This window comes from Aphelocoma coerulescens, chromosome 5 (genome assembly GCF_041296385.1).
Source record: "Aphelocoma coerulescens isolate FSJ_1873_10779 chromosome 5, UR_Acoe_1.0, whole genome shotgun sequence".
Taxonomy (NCBI): domain Eukaryota; kingdom Metazoa; phylum Chordata; class Aves; order Passeriformes; family Corvidae; genus Aphelocoma; species Aphelocoma coerulescens.
In genome coordinates, this window is record NC_091019.1 from 44,087,782 (window position 1) to 44,107,894 (window position 20,113).

Genomic DNA, 20,113 nt, shown 5'->3' on the forward strand with positions numbered 1-20,113 from the left:
GGGCCGTCCCGGGGCGGGGGATGCGTCCTTCAGCTCCTCCCCGCCCGCCTGCTCACAGAGACGGACCGTGGTGCCGGGCAGGATTCAGGGCCGAGCCACAGGCCGCAGGGCCGGAGAACCCGGGTACTAATGCCTCTTCTGAGGAAGGAGCTGGACAAGAACGAAATGATCCCTCTGGACATCCCAGTGGCTGAGGGACAGTCGCCTGGGCAGCAGGTATTGCCCACCTGTCATAGGGGAGATAAGAAAGTACCAGTACTGATTCTGCACATTTGGGTTATTTTGGGGTGGGCAGTGAAGTTTCAGGTTGCTTCCAAAGGACACACAACTTGCAGTGGCCATTGCAGGGGATTTCTCAAGCCGGGAATTTGGGATTAGGCAGCGATTCCCAGCGCGATGGTGAATGTCAGTGTGTGCTCCCCCCGCCGCTGCAGGAACGGGAACGGAGCAGTGAGAAACCCGAGGCAGAGGGAGGGACTTCAAGAAAGCAGCAGTGAGCTGTGTCAGTGAATGGACCCTCTCTGGCTTCTCAGTGACCCCAATTTTAATACAGAAACCAACTTTTTTTTTTTTTTTTTTCCCCTCAGATTTGGACTGCAATCTGGTTTCATAATCCAAAACTCTGAGTTATGAAATATTTCAGAACAAGTAAATTTCTGGACAAGTCTGGTGATAAGAGATGAGAGATCCTATGAGCTGTCATGCCTTCCTTACTCGTGTGTCTCTCACCTGCCATCCTGTTGATGCCATTTCTTCTGCAGATCCTTTGGGCCTCTGCAGATACCCTGTGGGTCCCACTTCCCATAGTAGCTTTGTTCTTTTGCCAGTTCCCTGCCTCCCAGCCCTCTTTGTCTTCATCCTCATCTCCTTCATCTTTTGCTCTGCTGCTACCTGGCCAGCGGTCCAGCTAATCATACTTCACACTTCACAAAATCAGTGTTTATGCTCTCAGGGATGAAAGAAGACACATCAGTGTGTTTCCTTAGCAAACGGCCTTGTCTCTAAGCCGTGCCCCTTTCTCCTTGCCCTCATCTCCCTTCTCTCAGCTCTTTTCCTGATGGAATTCACAATGCTATCAGTCATACCTAAAGGTTAAGCTCCAGAGGGCAGAGATCAGCCCTCTGAAAACCTGACCTCAGTGATGACTAACTTTTATGTTAAAAGAATCATGGGGGTTTTCTTTCTCAGCTGTTGCATCAGACCTGGGTGACGCTTGCTCACATCTTGCAGTCACATCTTCTCATGGGGCAGTACTGCAGCTGTGGCAACTGTGTGTGTCACCTTGTCAGTGGTTACCGGGACTGAACTGACTCCTTTGCTCTGTTGTCCACTTTATGTTGAGGGGATATTCCTTCCCTTCCCTGCTCGACTGATGAAATGGCTTTCCAGCACCAGGGGAGTCAGAGGATCTAACACAGAGATGAGATTGCCACAACTGTCTATCCCAAGCCCTTCCTCCTACTTCTTCCTTCTCCCTGCCCTTTGTTCTGTCACTGACACCCCACGACCCCCACCTGATAAAGCACACACTGTGAGCTCCCTTTGCTGTATCGGCTTCAGGATTTTTCCTGGGAACCTTCCTAAGGCAGCCAAGATCAAGAACAAAAGAGAAGTGCTTTCTCGGTGCCTCTCCATCCCCCCTCCGAGGCTGTGCCCTAGACACTCAGCTGCTGTCAGCACAGAAACATTTACATCTTTTACAGCACTCCGGCTCTACTTCTCACGTTTCTCCCCCAGCAAACACCATGGCCATTTCAGTGTGTGCCTGGGGGCAGGGCTTGGGAAAGGACCGGGGAATCACGACTTGAGTAGAGTTTTATGGGTCTGTTTGCACTGAAGGGCCATATCTCAGCTCCCTGACTAGCTACAGACCCAAGAGAAACCCCCTCTGCATTGCTAACCTGTCACCAAAGTGTATGCCATGATTCCAGGAAAGCAAGAGCTGGGTCTGACTTGCTAGGTCCTGGGCTCCTTGAGGCAGTGCAAGTTAATTCCTTGTGGTGTTTAACCGCAGCCCCATCTGCTCCTGCTTGCTAGGTGTGAAACATCCCATCCCCCATCCTCCCCTGCCTGCTGTTCCACGCATTTTTGCCCTGCCCTGGACCAGTGAGGGAGCCAGATCCCGCATCCCTGGCCTCCCAGCCCCCTGCCTCACGTCGTTCCCCACTGCCCCTCTATATTTCCATTTCCCTGTGGTCCCTCTCAGCCTGCTAGCCTGTAGTGGGATGTAGGGAGAAGCCTGACAAACCCATCTTTCACTGCCTTTGTGGGGCAAGTGGTCCTGGGTGTTCTCTGAAGTAAGCAGCAGCTTCTGTCATCACAGAAAGAAACACAAAACTGCAGCCTTGACTGTAGCTTGCTTTCCCTCTTTCCCCTCTTTAATGCTGCTGGCTTTGTGTGATGTTGCGTAATGAAGCACTGCCAGAAGATTATCCCCTTCCTGGGCTTTCCAAAACTGAATCCACCATTTCCTGCCCATGCTTCCAATTTCTAGTCTCCTCATAGATATCTGTCCTCACTGGAGCTTGCAGCTTCTTCAGTGTGGGATCACCTACAAGCTTTAGCCCTCTGTCAGATCATTAGTAAAGAAAGGGTAATGAAAACTCTCATCCTGGATTTCAGCTCTGTCTATATTAGGGTGTGAACTAAACCAGCTAATTTCCAGCTGGATCAGCAAGCTGAACTGACTGACAGAGTCCCTCACACTCCTGTGCCACCCCAAAGCAGAGGGTGGGAATGGGAAGCCGAGGGGGAGCAAACAGCATAGGCTGGCTCAGCATGGCTTAAACCTCCATGGAGCCGCACCACGGCTCTTGCTGTGATATCTTAATGATTCTGCCTTTTCCTTCTCCACACTGTGTCTTAATTAGCCTTTCCCCCTCCTGTGCGCCAAACTGCTCTGCTTTCTTTTCAATCCTCCTTCCTTGTGCTTTGCCTCTAACAGTGTCTTTCTACTGTACACTTCAAAGGCTTTGCTTGCTGCATCTCCCCCATGCTGGCATTGGCTGGTAACACCCCCAAAGCAGGCCAGGTCTGCCATGAACTCATAGTCGTTGAAACGGTTCTGGGCCCTTTGGATCTGGGTAAGAGGCAGGCATGGGGGAGGTGAGGTCAAGGATTTTCAGCATTTCACCTATGAGAAAAATTATTAGTAACACAGGAAAAAAAAAAGGGGGGGAAGGGACCCCTCCTCCACCCACCCTCCCCAGAGGAGAGCCCGCTGAGGGCAGAGTGCTTTTATGTGCAAGTGGGAGGGAAGGAGAGTGTTAGGGCTTCAGAGGGAAATGCTTTGATCTTGACTTTGAATCTCCTTCAGTTCCCAGCTCTCCCCCACCCTCCCACCTATAGCCAGGACCACAGGATACGGCCAGGACTCCTAGTTCTTGCTCAGTGCTGTGGTACTTCACTTGCTGCTTCACATTTAATTTCTTCCTGTGAACCTGGGAGCCTCGCAGAGGCCTTGTGGAGCAAGAGCACAGTGCCAACACCAAGTTCAAACTTTCCCTCCTGTCTCACAGAATGGGAAGAAAAAGGGAGCCCAGCCAGCCAGAAGCCAGAAGGGAAAAGAGCCCCAAGCTGAGGAGAGGTGAATTAGAGATGGGACTTACTGTCAGGGTTCTGGTCCCCCAGGGCAGGGGGCAGGCAGACCTGGCTCTCCTGTGCATTCCTGGTGCATTAGACTGGTTAGTGCAGAACATGACCCAGAAGATGAACTGGGAAGCAGTAACCATTAGGAGAGGGACAGGAAGTGGCTCTCAGGAGACAGCACTGATGTCCTCTGGTCCCACAAAGAGTTATTTTAAGTTGGAGAGAGGACAACAGCAATGAGAGCCTTTGGTGTTCTCTGCAGAATGGAAAGGAGGTGGCACTGAGGGGTGCTGGAGGATGGAGAATGACCCTGAGTTCTGATTCACTTCAAAGAAAGAGGGCAATAGGGTGTGGAAGAGACTTAAGGGCCTCCAGTCTCTTGTCCAAGATGGGATCTAATGTGTAGGCCAGTTCCCCACTGCCCTTGGGAGATTAAACTCCTAAATGGGCCTTGCCCTTACACTGTCTTAAAATTCAGGCCCAATACTTCTGCTGTCTGTGTTGCCCCTTTTTTTCTCAGCCAAAGTCACTCCTGTTAACCACTCTCCCTCAGTGAGGTTGATGCACTTGGCTATCTCTGCCTGCCAGTTCTCACTTCAGCATCACTAAATAAATATTTTCCTCACATAATCTCCTATTTATAATTCAATCACTCCAGCTCTGCTGCTCCTGGCTGAAAACTTCCTATAGTTTGTTACTTTCCCTCTCAGTATGATGTGAGCAGACCTGTCTGCCAGTGTCCAGCACTGTCCCGGGCATGCACAGACCGGAGGGTGCCTCACAGGACTTCTCTGCAGAGCCCAACAGTTGGTCTCTCTGAGCATCACTTTAAGGGCTCCAGCACAGGCATGAGGCAGTGGGTTCAAAGGTGGTTTCAGGGCCAGGAATGAGAAGTACCAGATAATGTGAATGAATGCCAAAACAGGACTTCCTGTCACTCACAGTAAACAAGTTAGCACAATAGTTGGGGTGGACTCCATGTTTTCCAGGTCTCTCTTGGGCAAAATTGCACCAGAACCACTTGACCTTCCTTCTCCCTAAGAATAGTGGGCATATTGCAGCTGCAGCAACCCGATTTCTGTTGCCAATTCAGGCTGGAAGCTCTGCTCATTGCTCTTTCCTTGTGGAGCAATGCCAGGCACAGGAGAGAAAAACAGCCAAGACAGTAGACACTTAGGACCCTCCTAGAAGTTCCCATGCTCTCATTTCCATCAGCCCCTCAACAGTCCCAGCTCCCCTGACTTCCCAGAGAGATTCAAATTCTGCAGTGCTCTGGAGGGAGAAAGGTGGGACAAGCAGAAGCCAGGGTATCAGTAATGGCTTTAAGAGGATGGACATGTCAATTTAGCCCATGTATAGATCATAAATGGATCATAAAGTAGTGTGGGTCAACCTTTTCCAGCTACAGAGGTGGTTTTGGCAACTGGTCCACAGTCTGACCTGCCCCAAATAGCATTTGGTTACCGACTTGTTTCAGTTATATCCCATCCTACCTGAATAGTCTCGTTTGGTCCACCCATGGACAGCCCTGCAGTAGGTAGGGTGTTCTGACTCCCTCCGCTCCTGGAGGTCCCCTAGCTGGGACTGGGGTACTTTCCTGATGGGGCGGATAGCTGAGTGTTTAAATGTTGTCCCCATGTGTGTCACTGTCAAGATTGTCACATTACAGTGACAGAACCAGAGCAAGCCCTATCTTATTATACAAGAACTCAGCACCAGGTCCTTGAGACATCCTTCCTCATGAGGTTCAAGCCAACAAGAATTCTATCTGCTGAACAAAAAAATTGCTCTTGATCTGGGAGAAGACTCCATGCCCAAACTTGGAGCAGTAAAACCTGCCTTACAGCACGTTTGGTAGCATGGTGCCTGGAGACCCCCCATAGCTGGGCATCTCTGCACCTTTTCTCTGAACCGTGTGTGGGAGAGAATGGGCTGCAAGCAGGCAGGTTAAAACACAAGAGACAGAAAAGCTTCTGGCAACCGTAGCTAAACTGCAAAAGGCTCCATGGTTGTAATGCTGAAGCATCCTGCACCAAAGCAGGAAGCACTCTGGTCCCCCACTGAACTCCTCCAAGGAACAGAAAAATGCTAACTACTTGTTTATAAGCTGGAAGTGGGTGTGTGCAGTCATCTGCATAACAGAACTGCCCAAGCTGTCTCTTTGTGTGTTTTCCAGCTCCTATGTTAATCACTGACCCTGCTGACTCCGGCATTTACCAGTGTCTCACTGCCCTGCGAGCACCGCTTTGCATTTTCTACCGAAGAAGTTAAAAGGATGAGAAGGGAAGCTCAGCAGCTGTGGACATGAACACCAGCCTGCCAGAGGGGAAAAGAGCCAGGACTGGACGGGTTGATAGCGAGAGTGGAGCTGGCTTTGAAAGATTGTCTGAAGGGGATAAAGCTCACCAGGGAATGGTTTAGGTCTCTCTTCCTTGCACTGTAGCTTCACTGGGTCCAGTGAGAGTGACCCCTGTGAGTCCTGAAGGCCGGGGTTCAGTGTCACCTGGGGTGGTGACTCCTAACTAAAGCTGGGAGGACTCTTAAGCAGCCAGTCCACAGCTTCCAGGGAGCCCTTTCCTCCTATCAAACCCTCCTTGCCCGGCCTCCCCCTGCATTCCTGGGATCAAATGTGAGACAAGAGCAGTGGGGAAAAATGCTCTGGGATATGTGCTTCTAGGCAGTGAAGGTATGCCTTGATTTGTGCAGCAGTGCTTGCCACTGGACGAAGGTGGAAGGGAAGGCAGCAGGAGAGGGATCTGGGCACACTTACCCTTTGAAATATCTGTGTTTAGTTTCTTCCTGAATTGCACAAGAATCCTATACATGGTGTCTCCGTGAGCCCTCCTGCTCTCTCGTTGCCAAATGCTGCCGCAGAAATGAGTGCCACAGTGAGGTTCCCCAAGGGCAGTGGCATGTGGGGCAGGAAGCCCTTGCTGTCTCTGGCATCAGGAGTTACTTTGTGCCCCTCACTGGATTTGGGGCGATTGTGGCAGGTTTCAGGCTGGTCCCCAGGGATAGGCTGGAAGTAGATACTGCCTGCAGCCAGAGCTACACACATACAGGGGACATGAAGCACTGACACAGTTAGCAAAGATCCCAACTCTTCCCTCTTGACCAAACGATGACCCCTGTCATTAAAATGCACCCAGGACTCACACCGAAGACCAGATGGGCTCCTTGGGTTCCTGTTTTGGGGTGATGTAGGTTGGGAGGAGACAGGTTCTGGAGGAAGCTCTGGAGTTCTGGACATGTGAAGAGGCCATGGGGTGGAGCTGGTGTTGGCAACTTAGCAATTCTGGAGCGAGGTGCTTGATGCGGCTGTTTGCACAGCCTCACGTGATGCCCAAGGGACAGGATGAACCCATTGTGAGAGCGGGAGTTAAGGAGGGGGACCTCGGCCCTGAGATTAGGCTAAGGAGGCAGCAGAGCAGAGATAATGGGGAGAAAGATAGCTCCACCGAGAGTCCAGGCACCAGCAGGCAGATGTAAGGCTGTCCAGGAGGCTGCCCAGAGCTGAGGACAGGGAAATGGTTTCTGTCGTTTGGGTGCCTCCCACAGACAAACGAGAAGGTTTTGACGGGGAGCTGTGTCTGCCTTAGGAGCCCAGGGATCCAGCCAGCCTGGCCTTGCTGGTGAAAGGCACCACTTGGGAAGGAGAGAGGAAAGGGCATCTCCTAGCTAGCAGGACAGAAGGACCGTGGCCTTGTCAGGAGTGAGCAGACACGCATGCAGGCTGTGCCAACCCTTGGGCTGCAGCGACACTCACCTGGGAGCTGCCTGCTCCCCGTGGGACACGATGGGTGCCCCGCGCAGGCGCCCAGCTCCCACCCCGTGGCCCCAGTGGGCTCTGCCACTCGCCATTGGGCTGGAAGCCCGGGCGGGGTGTGGGGCAGAAGGATGCTTCGGGGCGCAGGGTGCCCGAGCGCTCCGGGGCGCAGCGGGGCAGGGCGGCCGGAGGCGGCGGGCCCTTTAAGTGCGGCGGCGGCGGCACAATGGCCATTATCACTTTAGCTTTGGAAGTGACCCCCGGCCCGCTCCGCTTTCATCTGGGCCGGGGCCGCGGGGATGGCCCGCTTCCTGGCGGGGGAGGGGAGGGCGGGGGCCGGCGGGGAGGGGAGGGGCGGCCCGGCCCGGGTCGGCCCGGCCCGGCGCCGCACGCGGCCGGCCGCTCCCGGGGGTCACTGCGGGGCTGGCACCGGGGCGGCCGCGGCTCCGTGCCGCTTCCTGCTGCCGCCCTTAAAGGTGCGGGGCGGCCCAGGGTGCGGGTGGGGCGTGACTTGACCCGCGGAGTCAGGTGAGTGTGGAGCCGTGCTGGGTGCCGTCGGGGCCGCGGCTCCTCGCCATCCCTTCCAAACCCGCGGACTGTCCCGCTGAGGCGGCACCTTCCCTGGGCGGGCGGGCGTCCAGTCCCGTTTTGCCCTCAGTCTCCGCTCGGCAGCTGCCCGGGCACCGGCGGCCTCTCCCCTGGCCCGGGGCTGTGCGTCCCTTTGTCTCCTGGCGAGGGGAGCGGCCGCCCGTGCTCCCACCCGGGGTGCAGGGCTGTCCCCGTCGCGGGGCAGCCGCACAGAGCCACCTCTGCCGCCTTCGGGAGAGGCGTGAGCAGCCGCGGGTGCGTGGGGCTGGGGGTGTCTGTCAGGCGCCGCCCGCACCCGAGCGTTCAGTGCCCCCGCCCGAGGGGCGGACGAAGCCCGGCTTGGCTGCAGCGCTCGGCCTAGGTTAAGGTGGGTCTGAGGCTTCTCCCTCTCCCGGTGAGCGACGCCCCCGTTCGTGAGCTTCGGTGGACATGCGGGTGTTGGCAGATGGAGCAGGCTTCCTGCTGCCTTTGCTGCTCACCCCTGGAGCTTCTCCGGTGATATTTCGAGCCTAGACAGCTCCTGGAGACTATCACTTCTGTGCTCCTGCTGTATGGTCCCGGTGGTTCAAATACGCTCTCTCAAATGAGAGCCTTTACTAATGGGGTGGCCTGAACCCGCAGCTGGGGCTGGGAAGAGAGCCACTTAACCCAGGTGGGCTGGGGTGCGTGGACACCCCTGCTCCTGTGAGGTACCAGGGGTCCTGGGCAGTTGGGGCTGAAGTCTCTTGGATTCCTGCTGGTGGGAGCATTTTTGGGACTGGCTGGGGGAACTTGCACTACTGGATGCCACCAGCTCATCAGTTTAGGTGAGGGAATGTGACCTGCAACTGTTTCCTTATCTGTTACAATGCAAAAGCGGCCAGGTTAGGTAAAATCTTTATCAGCTGTGAAAGCTGCCATGGTTATTTCTTGGTGCTGAGGTGGTTTAGTGAACACTTGTGTGTCGTTTTCAGCGTGCTTCCCTGGGGGTGTGCAGGGAGAAATGTTCCCTTTGCATCGGGTCCTCTGTGTTGAGAGCTGCTGGGTTTGATCTGGCCATAAACCAAGCCCCCCAGCTTGTCTGACTTCTGCTTCTGATTTACCCAAGACCCTCTCCACCTGCCCTAGGAGCTCCCTGCTGCTGATTCAGCTGTGGGTTTTGCCTTAGGATTGCTCTGGGCAGCAGGAGCTGACAGTGACATTGAGGCTGTGGATTTATTGCTGAAGAAAAAGATTAATGGTCATTAGGCTGTGCCTCCAGCCCTCCCTCTCTCTATCTCCCCCAGTCTATAAGGGGGTGGGAAATGCCCACTAGGACAGAAATATCAGGGCTGTTGCTGATGCTCTCTAGCCTATGTCAACTATGTCCTCACCCTCTCCAGGGTAAAAAAAGTCTGTCTTGCCTTTCCTGGCTCTTCTGGTGGGACAGTGCTCTGCAGGCCTTGGCTGCTGCAGGGGGAGGTGGCTGTCCCCTAAAGGGTTTAACAGCACACAGAGAGGGAGGACTTGGGTTCTGTCAGCCCTGTAGTTGTCCTGAGTTGAGCCTTTGCTTCAGCTCCTCAAGCACATGTCACTCAACATAGGCTTAGTCAAAATTTCTATAAACTACTGTAAATTTCTACCAACTTCTAGGAAAATAACAATGCAGATCTGACCTGACAACTTCATACTTTCTCAGACCAGGATTTTAGGACTAGTTTATCTTCCCTACTTCATAGCTGTGTACATTCTCCTGTGTTTGTCTTTAGTAACTGATGCTCTACAGCTGTGGGAGCATCTGTAAGAACATTCTGGCCTCTGACATACAGGAGATGGTGGAGGAGTTTGGAGCAGGGAGAGGATTCAATTGGTGACTACCTGTGATCTGGTTAAAGGCAAGGGGCAGCAGCAGTATGGAGGCTCCTTGTGATGAAGAGCTTGTATGTGTCCACGTGATTCTGTGGCACCTCATGTTGTTTGTGGTTTGGTTGTGGACAGGGGCCATAGATGCTGCAGCAATAATAACCTTACCTGCAGCAAGGCTGAAAATTGGCAGAGTTCAGGCAGGACATCTGCTTTACTGTAGAGCTGCTGCTTTTCCTGCCTCTGCTGTTCCTCATGTACCCACAGAGCTGTGAGTGCATAGCGATTCCAGTGAAGTGTTGAGAGAAGGTGGGCTCTGGCTGGGATGTGAATTGAGCAGGCTGTGAAGTGATGCTGTACCTATTAGGAGTGAAGCTTAAGAGAAAATGGAGGAGATTTGGCTTCTTATTTCAGTGAAGTGTTGTGGTCCCTGGGAGAAAACTGGCCCACAGGGAGAGAGTAAGCTGGCTGGGGAGAGGCCTGGGCTGGCTGGTAGTGAAAGGATGCTGAAGAGGGCTACACCGATGAAGCTGGAGCTAAGAGCCATGCAGCCATCATGAAAACCCCTGGAGTGATGGGGACAGAACCATGTAGGTATCCAAAAGCTGGACAAAGAGGGCAGTGCAGGTTTGACCCTTTGTATTTTGTGAGTGGGAATTGGCATGCAGAGGGAGGTATGACAGGACTGGGACCGGCTCAGGCAGGGAGGAGCACTCTGGGCAGACTCTGAAATACCCACTCAGTGCTTGTACTCTGCCTGTACTTTTGCCTCCTGCCTGGTAGCTCATCTAGGAGAAGCCCTCCTTTTGTGCTTTCTCCTTGGCTGGTGGTGTGTGTCTGCTGAGCAGCAAGTGACATCTAGTGTCAGCTCAGGCAGCAGTAGCCGTGGCTTGGGCTGGCTCTGTCACTTCCATCCCAGGTTCTGTGACAGTTTTTGGTGCATACAGTGGGTGCAGCTGCAGAGCCCTGCTCTGAGGGAGAGGGCAAGCTGCTTGCCCCTTTTTCTGTTGAGCTTGAACAGCTTGAGCCAGGTGCATCCATGTCTCCTCACACAGTGTGGTTCTGTCACAGGTCCTTTCCTGCAGAGATGACAAATGTTTTCCCTTTGAGGGAAACTCTTCTCCCTGGGTGCTGATAGGGGAGTAGTAAAATGGAAATGATGGAACTACCAGTGGGGGGAGGTGGGTGTAGGGGCGATGCCAGGCACAAAGCCAGGCATGCAGTGGTGGGAGGCGACCTGACTTCCCACCCCATGGGTGCAGTCACTCCTTAGTTTCACTTAGGCAGGTGGAGGCTGTGTGCCTTATGTGCTGCCCACAGGAGGTCACTGGTGAGCAAGCTGAGCCCATGTCCCACTCCCCGGTCTGCCTGGTGAGGACCAAGGCTTCCTCCTTTGTCCTTGGAATGTGCATGGTGGCCTTTCCTCTACCTTTTTCCTCCATCTTGCCCTTTGGGCAGGAGCTGGACCTGGAGGCTAGGCCGCTGCCAATCTGGAGTGTGCACTGTCTTCATCTCCAGTGACTTTTATCTTTCTGCCATCTTTCAGGATGATCCAGAGGCACCAGCTGGTGCAGTCTGTGCTGCAGGAGCTACAGGAAGCCACCGAATGCTTTGGCCTGGAGGGCCTTACCAGTGCTGCACTGGAGGCAGAGAGGACCTTGTCATCTTTCTCCCTGCCTGGCTATTGTGGGAGTCAATTCCAAGAGGAGCTGGAGGTTGACCGGGTAGCCAGGAGCCTCTATCCTGAGGATGCCCCAAGTAACATGCTGCCTCTCGTTTGCAAAGGTGAGGGAAACCGCCTCTTTGAGGCTGCCAGTGTGCTGCTCTGGGGCAACCCCAGCCTCAGCCTGGAGCTGCAGGTGCGTACTGTGGTGGAGATGCTGCTGCACAAGCAATACTACTTGAACGGCATGATTGATTCCAAAGTGATGCTGCAGGCTGCCCGCTACTCCCTCTGCACTGACGAGACCCCAGAGATGACCAGCCTCCCCATGGCTATCCTGGAAGCCATCTTTGATGCTGATATCAAAGCTACCTGTTTTCCTGGCACCTTTGCCAACATGTGGCATGTCTATGCTCTTGCCTCAGTACTGCAGTGTAACATCTACTCCATCTATCCCATGAGCAACTTGAAGATCCGACCCTATTTCAACCGTCTCATCCGGCCCAGGAAGTGTGGCCCACGAACCTCCACACTACACATCATGTGGTCCGGGCAGCAGCTCTCCCAGCAGGTCTTCAAAGCACAGTACTTTGTGGCCGTGGTTGGCCTGGAGGAGCTGGAACCCACAATACCTTCACCAGAGTCTCCTGTCCAGCCCATGAAGACCCTTGAGCTGCTGAACAGTGACCCCCAGTTGACCTACTCCAACCTGCGTGACCGCTACAGCATTACCAAGAGCACCTTCTACCGCTGGAAGCGCCAGTCTCGTGAACACCGGCAGAAGGCGGCTGCCAGGTTTGCAGCTAAACACTTCCTCCAGTCCTGCTTTCAGGAGGGTAATATAATCCCCCTCCAGCACTTCCGACAAATGTTTCCAGAAATCTCCCGATCCACATACTATGCCTGGAAGCATGAGATGCAGACCATGGTCAATGGTGATGCCTCTGCTCTGTCTGAGGCCCACAAGTTGCAGGAGCTTCACAGGGCTGTCCCAAAAAAGGCTGATGTGAATGAGCCAGCAAATCCACAGGGGAGCTTAAAATCCTCAAGTCCTTCCCTAGATCCCATTCAAGCAGGCATCTTTATGCAAGGAGCCAAATCCTACCTGGAGAAATGCATTTCCATGAACACTCTGGTGCCTTACAGATGCTTCAAACGCAGCTTCCCTGGCATCTCCAGGTCCACTTACTACAACTGGCGAAGAAAAGCAATCAAGGAGAACCCCAACTTCAAACACCCCCAGTCACCCTTGGATAACCAGAAAACTTTAGCTATAGGAAAGCCATTCCTGCAGTTGAAGCCAAACAGCGTGCCTGTTAGGAAGAGACGGAATGGAGACCGGCCAGCACCCAGGCGTCTCCTGCAGCTGCCACCTTCTCTGTGCTGGAGAAAGCAGCTGCGAGATGTAGCCAGGAGGCAGGTCCAGCAATGGCAGCTGCCATTCTGCAAGTACCGCCTGCGCTATCCATCTCTCTCGTCCACAGCCTACTGGTTTTGGAAGGGCAGTGGCCAGGCCATTTGGCAGCATCGCCTGCCCTGGAGCAGCTCCAGCCTGCCATTGAACCGTGTGGCTTCCCTGGTGCCTCCAAGAGTGGAGCCAGGCCTCAAACCACAGTGCCATTTGGAGGCAGCCACCAAGCACATGGATAAGCCAGTGCCTGCCATGCCGTGCAACACCACCCTTTCGGGCTATGCCATGTCGGAGAGAGCCAACAGCCGGATGTTTGTGATGGATGTGATCGCCACTGCCCAATTCAAGGCACAGGCCAAGCTGTTCCTGCAGCAGCGCTTTGAGTCGAAGACCTTCCCAACCTACAAAGAGTTCAGTGCCCGCTTCCCACTCACAGCCCGTTCCACCTATTACATGTGGAAGCGTGCTCTGCATGATGGGCTGACACTGGTGGATGCCTGAGTGCCAGCTGCCAGCTGGCTTGGCCACGGCTCCTCTGCTGATGTGCCCTTTGGCTCTCTGGTGGGGTGCCCAGGTTGGGGCCTCACTAATTTTTGTTCTGGTTTGGTTTTGTTTTGTTCCTAGTCTCTGGCTTTCTTTTTTGTGTGGTTCAATCAGGTATGGGAGCATCCTCACAGTGCCTATTCCCAGAGGCTGGAGGGGTGGAAGGAGAAGGCACTGAGTACCCCAAAGGAGAGGGACCAGGTAATTTTCTTCTCTTTGTGCTCAGAGGATGAGCAAGAGAGGCAATACTGTGCCAGTGTCATGGTGTGCTGCTGGGCCTCCTGAAATGGAGGATGTGAAAGTCTCTCTGCTGCAGGCAGTTGCTTCAACGAGTAATGTGGATGTGCAGGATGAGCATGGAGGTGCCCAGCATCTCATCAGTGAGCAGACTAGTACTGGCTCAGCTGTAGGTGAGGAGAGGTTTGGGGAGTGCTCAGCTTTATGTAAGAAGCATCTTTGGTCTGGGTTCTTCCCAGCTAAGAAGAATAAAAGCTTCACTTGGGGCCAGTGAAGCTCTGGCTTTTAATACCTGCCTCTGGCTGCCCTGATCTTCCCTAGATGGAGCAGAGGCTGGTAGATAAGGGGACTTGTTTGTGTCCTCACTGTAATCTGTATGCTGGAAATGCTAAACTAGGAGCCAGTGTCTTTTGCAGGCTCTGGAGAAGCTGTCCATGACCTTTCAGGTCTTGTAGCAATAACCTTTCACACAAACCTTTACTCTCACAGCTGGCAGCTGCCTTACTTTTCTAGGGTCTCTCTTCCCTGATGTCTAGAATGCAGAGAGACTGAAACTTGTGTGCCCAGTGTCCCTGCATCCCCTGTGCTGTGCTGCAAGCAACATGGATGCGTGTATCTCAGTTGTAAGAAACCAAAGCAATAAAGACTCTTCCACTCCTAGTCCTGTGTGGTTTCTCACTCTCCCTGCATGATTTCCAGGCAAGGCTTTCCCCTCCCTCTCTGCTTTCTAAAACTGTCTAGTGGGCACAAGAGTCTGTGCACACCTCAATACCCGGTTCTGAGAAGGTCCTCTTCTGGTTCCTGGTGGGGACTGTCTGCTGCTTGGTATCTCCTCTCTGGAGGCCTGGCTGGAGCTGTGGTCTCCCTGGTAAGAGCCCAGGACTTGCCTTCCAGATCAGATGCAAGGCTGGAGATAATCCAGTGGGCACAGCCCTTTGTGACAGCAGGGATGCAGAGACAATGTCTGAGATGTTAGTGGTCCTGCCCTGAAGTGGTGGTGGTGTACTGGGAGGCTGAAACCAGCTGTTTGCACCTCTGCCCTGTGAGCATCTTGAGGTGCAAGGCTGAGAAGGTCTGCCTGACTCCAAAAAGCCTCATCCCCTTAGTGTGTGAGCTATCCTGTGGTGTCTGTCAACATGCCTGTGCAGGACTAAGCTGTAGGATGTCTGGGGCTGGCTGGTACCACTGAGGATTGTGGTGACAACTGCAGTACCTGCTCTTGCTTCCCAGAAAGCTATCAGAAGTCAGAGCAGCCTACAGATGCAGGGGGAGAGCCTCCCAAGCTCTGCATTTACAAGGTCAGTTCCCGAGGCTGGGTCAGCAGGACTGAGTCTTGTCTTAGCCTCAGGCCTTTGATAGGGCATTAGGAGCTTTGGTGACCATAACACACATGGTGTGTCTGGCCCCAGTCCATCCCTCTGCTCCCCCCCACTCCCTCCTCCCAAACTAACTCACAAATAGCTTGTTTTTCCTTAAGGTGTCTGGAACCTCTCACTGGCTGCTGCAGCCCAGTCCTGTTCCTGATTTAGTCTGTCTTTACTCCCTGCGAGCCTCCTAGGCAGAGGGACCCTATGCTACAAAGTTCTGCTGAGCTTTCTTCTGCAGCAGCCTGCAGGAGCAAGGGGTGCTCATGGTTGTCCTGTGGTGGGGCAGTAGTGTTGAACCAGCATCTGGGGCATCTCTTAAGAAACCATTTAGTTCCTTGTCCTTGGTGATGGTGGGATGCCAACACCACCCATTCACTCCAGCATGCCCTCTGTGGTCCCAGAGGAGGGGTTCTGGGGTGCTGGGTGCTCTGGAAAGGGAGGCACATAAGGAGCAGTGAGCTGCCAAGCAGTGCTGTGTGCTGCTGCAGAGAGCCCTGGGCTCTGTGTCAGGAAGTAATTGAAGTAATTAGCTGCCAGGGAGGACTCATCCATGAACTCCTCTAAGGGAGTGAGCTGGTAATTACTCCAGAGAGATTACCTATGTCTCCAAATTGCTGGAGGCTGGAGATAGCTGCTTTCAGCAGCAGTGATGGTTGCAGCAGCAGCTGTGAAAATGGATGCAAGACCCCCAGAATGTTCCCTTCCTTGCCTGAGTCAAGGGAAGCAGCAGGGAGGGGGAGTTTTCTGTCAGTGGGTGCCAACATGGGCCCTGTTTGGGTGGCCCTTAGGCTGGGGCAGACTGTGCCTGACAGCAGGGCTGGGGCATCCAGTATGGCACAGCATAAGGGGTGGTGGTCAGCTGCTGCTGGAGGCAGGTGGGCATCAGGAGAGCCTGCTGGAAGCCTTTGTGGTGTGGCCCAGTGCTCTGCAGGGTGAAGGAATGGCATCTCCTGCTCAACATCACCCAACTCTCCCTGAACAGGGAGTGCTGCATGCATCACACCTGAGCAGTTGCAGGATGAATCTCTCCTGGGTACTGGGCTCCAAGGCCTTTGCAAGACATTTTAGAAGCCCTGGTGAAGAGATCTAGGTGTAATGTTTTTCCTGCCCTTAGCTGGATGCCGAGGTGGGGCATGGTGGGAAAATAATACTCATTCCCCTCCCTATGCCTTGATGGCAGTGGGCCATGTCAGGTCACTGCCAGTTGGCACCACCTAAATGGTGGCTGCTTGTTAGTTATTGATGTCATTTGTGGCTGAGCAGAGCTTAAACGGGGGGGGGGGGGGGGGATTGTAGTACTTGATTTGTACATGTCATGCTGCTCTCACATTGAGCTGGTCATGGAAGATGAGTTTGAGGCAGCCTCTGCTGCTCCATGTCATGCTGCCAGGCACTGAATGGTGCATCTCTCCCTTTGCACCCAGGCAGTGAGGTTTAGCTCAGGTGTCACCTAAACTCCCTCACAGACAGGTGCTTATAAATACTGACCCCAGAAAAGATGAAAATTAAAAGGTGACTGAAAAGCAGAGGCTGGGGGCCTGCAAAGTACATGGGGACCTTTCTCTTACCTGTAATTTAGGGCTTGGCTCTGCCCTGCCACTAAGGCAGCCATTTGCATCTGTGGAAGGTGGGCAGTGTAGTGCAGCAGAGCCTGCCCAGGTGCTGTGGGAATAGTTTATTATGCCCAAGCAAAGCTTTGGGGCACTTAGCTGATACATGTTATCTCAAGCATAGCTTTGCCTCCAGATTTTGCACAAGCAGCTGGTTGGTGCAAAGAGCAATAGTGTTGGTCTTAAAAACACATCAAGGCGGCAGAAGGGTTGCATTTCACATGATAGCTCCTGTGCTTTGCTGGGATCATCACAGGGAAGAAGTAGCAGCAGCAGGAAGATAGAAAAGCCAGAGCCACCATTCTGCTCACCACCAAAACTGCTCACAAGCTGACAAGCATAGCAGCAATTCATTATCAAGAATATCTGTGTGGGGAAGGGAAAAAAAGATGAGAAGCAAAAGAGGAAAGAAGGGGATTGTTTCATCAGTCCCCTGCATAATTCCCTCATAGGTCCAGACTACAAGCAACTAGTGCTGCCAACCCGATTCAGTTGTTCAAACAGAATCATTTTACTCCTGTTCCCCAGGGGTATTTGTGGGGAACCATCTGCCTCTGTCCCAGCAGGTTATGCCAGCCACTGCCAGGTCCTGTCCCCTGTTCTTCTACCACCTGCTCTGCCTCCTTTCCATTAAAATTCATCTCATGTGCTGTGGCTGAAAATGTCTTCTGGAGTCCAGCTGTGGCCTATCACTGCCCTGCCATTATGCTTCATGAATATTTTTTTGCTGAACCAATTAACCAAACATCAGGTCTGCCTTTTTCATGTTGGAGCAACGGCTCAGGTCTTTCCCTGGTTGCTGCCAGCTGAGGACCTCCCTGCCTGCTGCAGCAATTCCTGCTGACAACCCCTCATCACATTTCCCTGCATTTCATCCCATCTCCACCATTCCTTGCCTTCAAGGTAGCCCAGTTCCTTGACTCTTCTTCTGTATTTCATAACCCTCCTAATTTGTCTCATTAGCAAATGACACTAAGGTACCCCTCTTTCCTATGCCACCTTGCTAGTGAAAATATGGAAGATCAATCTTCATAGAGATCCTTAAGGATCTTGCCCTCCAGCCCAACTGATCTTCTAAAATGTCAACAGCCCATTAATACCTGTCTTAGCTTTCTTGGACCAGCCCCCATCTGACAACTCTTGGTGCAGTTCTTGGTCAGCAGTTTGGCCAAGCTCCAGAGGCAGTGTTCCCAGCCTTTCCTCTTCTAGAAAACAAGTAAGCTGATGTGTAATGCTATTTTAGCACAGTCAACACCTGGAAAATACTGGTGTTTTGGAGAAAGTGCTCAGGTATGAAAGTACTTCAGGAAGGAAAACTTCCCTTTTTCAAAACTTCCCTTTTTCCAGCCTAATACTGTCAAGAGTTTGGTGCCTATGCCTGGACTTTGATATACTACTTTGAGCATGGCATTTCAGCAGATATTGCACTTACTTGCATTTCATTTTTCCTCCCCTGGCATCTTCCTTTACTGATCTCCTCATCCCTTTTCCATCACTTCAGTAATTGTAGTGCAGAGAAAGGTAGGAGAGCTGTGGCAGGATGGACACCTCCTGACAAACACAGGTGCTTGAGAATAAAGTTATATCTTCGTGGCACTTCTGTAACTGTGTGAGTCTGGGCAGGGAGCCTGCCTGGGTGGCAGGAGGGACCCCTTGCCCATTGGGCTGTCCCTCAGCTCTTCATGCCAGGAGAAGGCAAACTCTGTCTGCACTCTGACTTCTGTGAGACACTGGGATTGATCCTGCCTGACATTTTGATTAAGCAACAAGATTTGTTTAAAAATGAAATCAGCAAATACTGAAAGGATTAAAAACTGGTTAAGCATTGTGTCTCCAAAAGTAAAGAAGGAGCAATTGCAGAGTGGGGGCATTTCTGCTGGGAAACCTTCAGAGGACGGGAGCAAGTTGAGCACAGCTGTGCAGCCAGAAAAGCTCCTGAGCAGAAATGGGCAGGAACGGGGCAGGGTGGGAGGAGAAGAGAGGCCCTTCCACTGCTGCCCCCATTCCATCTTGCTCTCTGGCATGGCTGGAGGGGTGGCATTAGCTTCTCTGCTCAGGGGAGCTTGGCCTGAGGGGAGTTCCTGCTGATTTTGGGTGGGGAGACACAGGCCCTGTCTGGCCTAGGAACTCCTAAGTTGGGTGCTTCTGACACTTGTTAGTCTTGAGTCTCCAAAGCTTCTGAAGCACTATTAATGAGAATATCTAAATTGCATCTTTAAGATACACCTCCTAAAGGGCATTTGTGGTCCATCTTCCTTGCTTCTGAGATTCAGCCCAGATACCAACTAGAGCAAAACCAGGGTCAGCTCAGAGGAGCAGCACACCTGCAGATGTGGTCCCCAAATGTCCCTGTGCCTGGACACCACCAGGACAAGGAGTGGAGCAGTGGAGAGGGGGCTGTATTGGGGTATAGTCCCTTGGCACCACAAAGGATAGGTGAGCAGTGGAGGGTGGTGCCAGCACCCTCCTGTGTCACTCTCACTAACCAAGCCCTCCAGTGGCATCACAGCAAGCCCTGTGACTCACCAGTGACCATGGAGACAGCATATGCCTTGTCCCCAGCAAGGTGTCTGTACCTAGTGCACTGTCTGCTTTTGACACCACATGTCCCCTTGCCCTGTGGGGACAGCTTGACCCCAGGAATGTGTTCTGGCACGTGTGGCTACCGGAGTCTGTGAAAGAGTGAGCTGGTGCTTGCGTGTATGGTGAGAGGAGAGGTAATGAAGTTCCTGATTTCCCAGCAGCTGATGCCTGCCTGAGTGATGGCTCTTAATTGGCTTCTCCTGTCAGCCCCAGGAGAGATAGCATTGCCACAGGCTGTGCTTCCCTATGCTCTCTCCACTGCAGGCTGCTTTTGGGGAGCAAAAGATAAACTAGGTGAAGAGATACACTGCTACATGGTTTTGAAAGGTTTTTTGGACAGAAATAAAAATTTGCCCTGTCTCAGATAATTAGCTATTTCCTTACTGGATCACTGTGAAGGGAAAACATTGACTATGCAATTAAGTGAGCCAAAAGACTTGTTCTGCTTTTATTTCCCTGTGTCTCTTTTCTCATCATCCTCCAGAGGAGAGATGGGGGTGAAATAAAGGCATTTCTGCTCTACCAGCATAGTTGCAATCCCACCCCACTGATGGGTGCTGGTGAGAACAACAGGTGGTGGCTTTGCCTCTGCAAGGGGCTTTGTCTTCCCGGGGAGTGAGAGTGCTGGGAGTGCAGCAGGAGGGACACCCCACATCCTGCTCTGGTAGTTTCCACATCACCCACCTTGGGACTGACCCCAAGGAGGGGCAGGTTGGCTGGGGGTGTGTGGGAGGACCAGTGTCCTAGTGGATGCTATTGGCTAGGGACAGTGTCCCACAGCGGTCTTGAGTCCCCCACAAACCACACCAGTTTCTTTCCCCTTCTCCATCCTCTCACCTCATCCCTGTGGGAAGAGGAGTGAGATCCAGTGTGGCCCCATCCCAGCATCCCCCATCACCACTTCCCAGCTCCTATTTGTAGCCAATGAGCCTGTTT

At 53.0% G+C, this 20,113-nt stretch overlaps 1 protein-coding gene and 1 long non-coding RNA gene across 5 annotated transcripts; both read left to right on the forward strand.

Annotated features, from left to right (window-relative positions):
* Positions 1-28: 28 nt before the first annotated feature.
* LOC138111687 (uncharacterized) lies at positions 29-6,750 on the forward strand. Its single transcript, XR_011151418.1, has 2 exons — positions 29-216; positions 5,765-6,750. It is a non-coding gene; the product is annotated as an uncharacterized lncRNA (long non-coding RNA).
* A 1,050-nt stretch (positions 6,751-7,800) lies between these two features.
* On the forward strand, positions 7,801-14,277 carry VRTN (vertebrae development associated). 4 transcript variants are annotated; one of them, XM_069017874.1, is made up of 2 exons: positions 7,801-7,882; positions 11,310-14,277. In XM_069017874.1, exon 2 carries the CDS (start codon positions 11,311-11,313, stop codon positions 13,336-13,338), a length of 2,028 nt encoding a protein of 675 aa, XP_068873975.1. In that variant the 5' UTR covers positions 7,801-7,882; position 11,310; the 3' UTR covers positions 13,339-14,277. The 4 variants fall into 4 exon arrangements, with proteins under 4 accessions (XP_068873975.1, XP_068873976.1, XP_068873973.1 ...); XM_069017875.1 differs by lacking the exon at positions 7,801-7,882 and adding an exon at positions 8,286-8,309; XM_069017872.1 differs by lacking the exon at positions 7,801-7,882 and adding an exon at positions 8,359-8,748.
* Positions 14,278-20,113: the final 5,836 nt, after the last annotated feature.

Coding starts and splice junctions, on each gene's coding strand:
- VRTN (XM_069017872.1), top strand. CDS start 8,726: ATGCCACCAGCTCATCAGTTTAG. Junction 8,749..11,309: donor CCACCAGCTCATCAGTTTAG/GTGAGGGAATGT, acceptor GCCATCTTTCAG/GATGATCCAGAGGCACCAGC.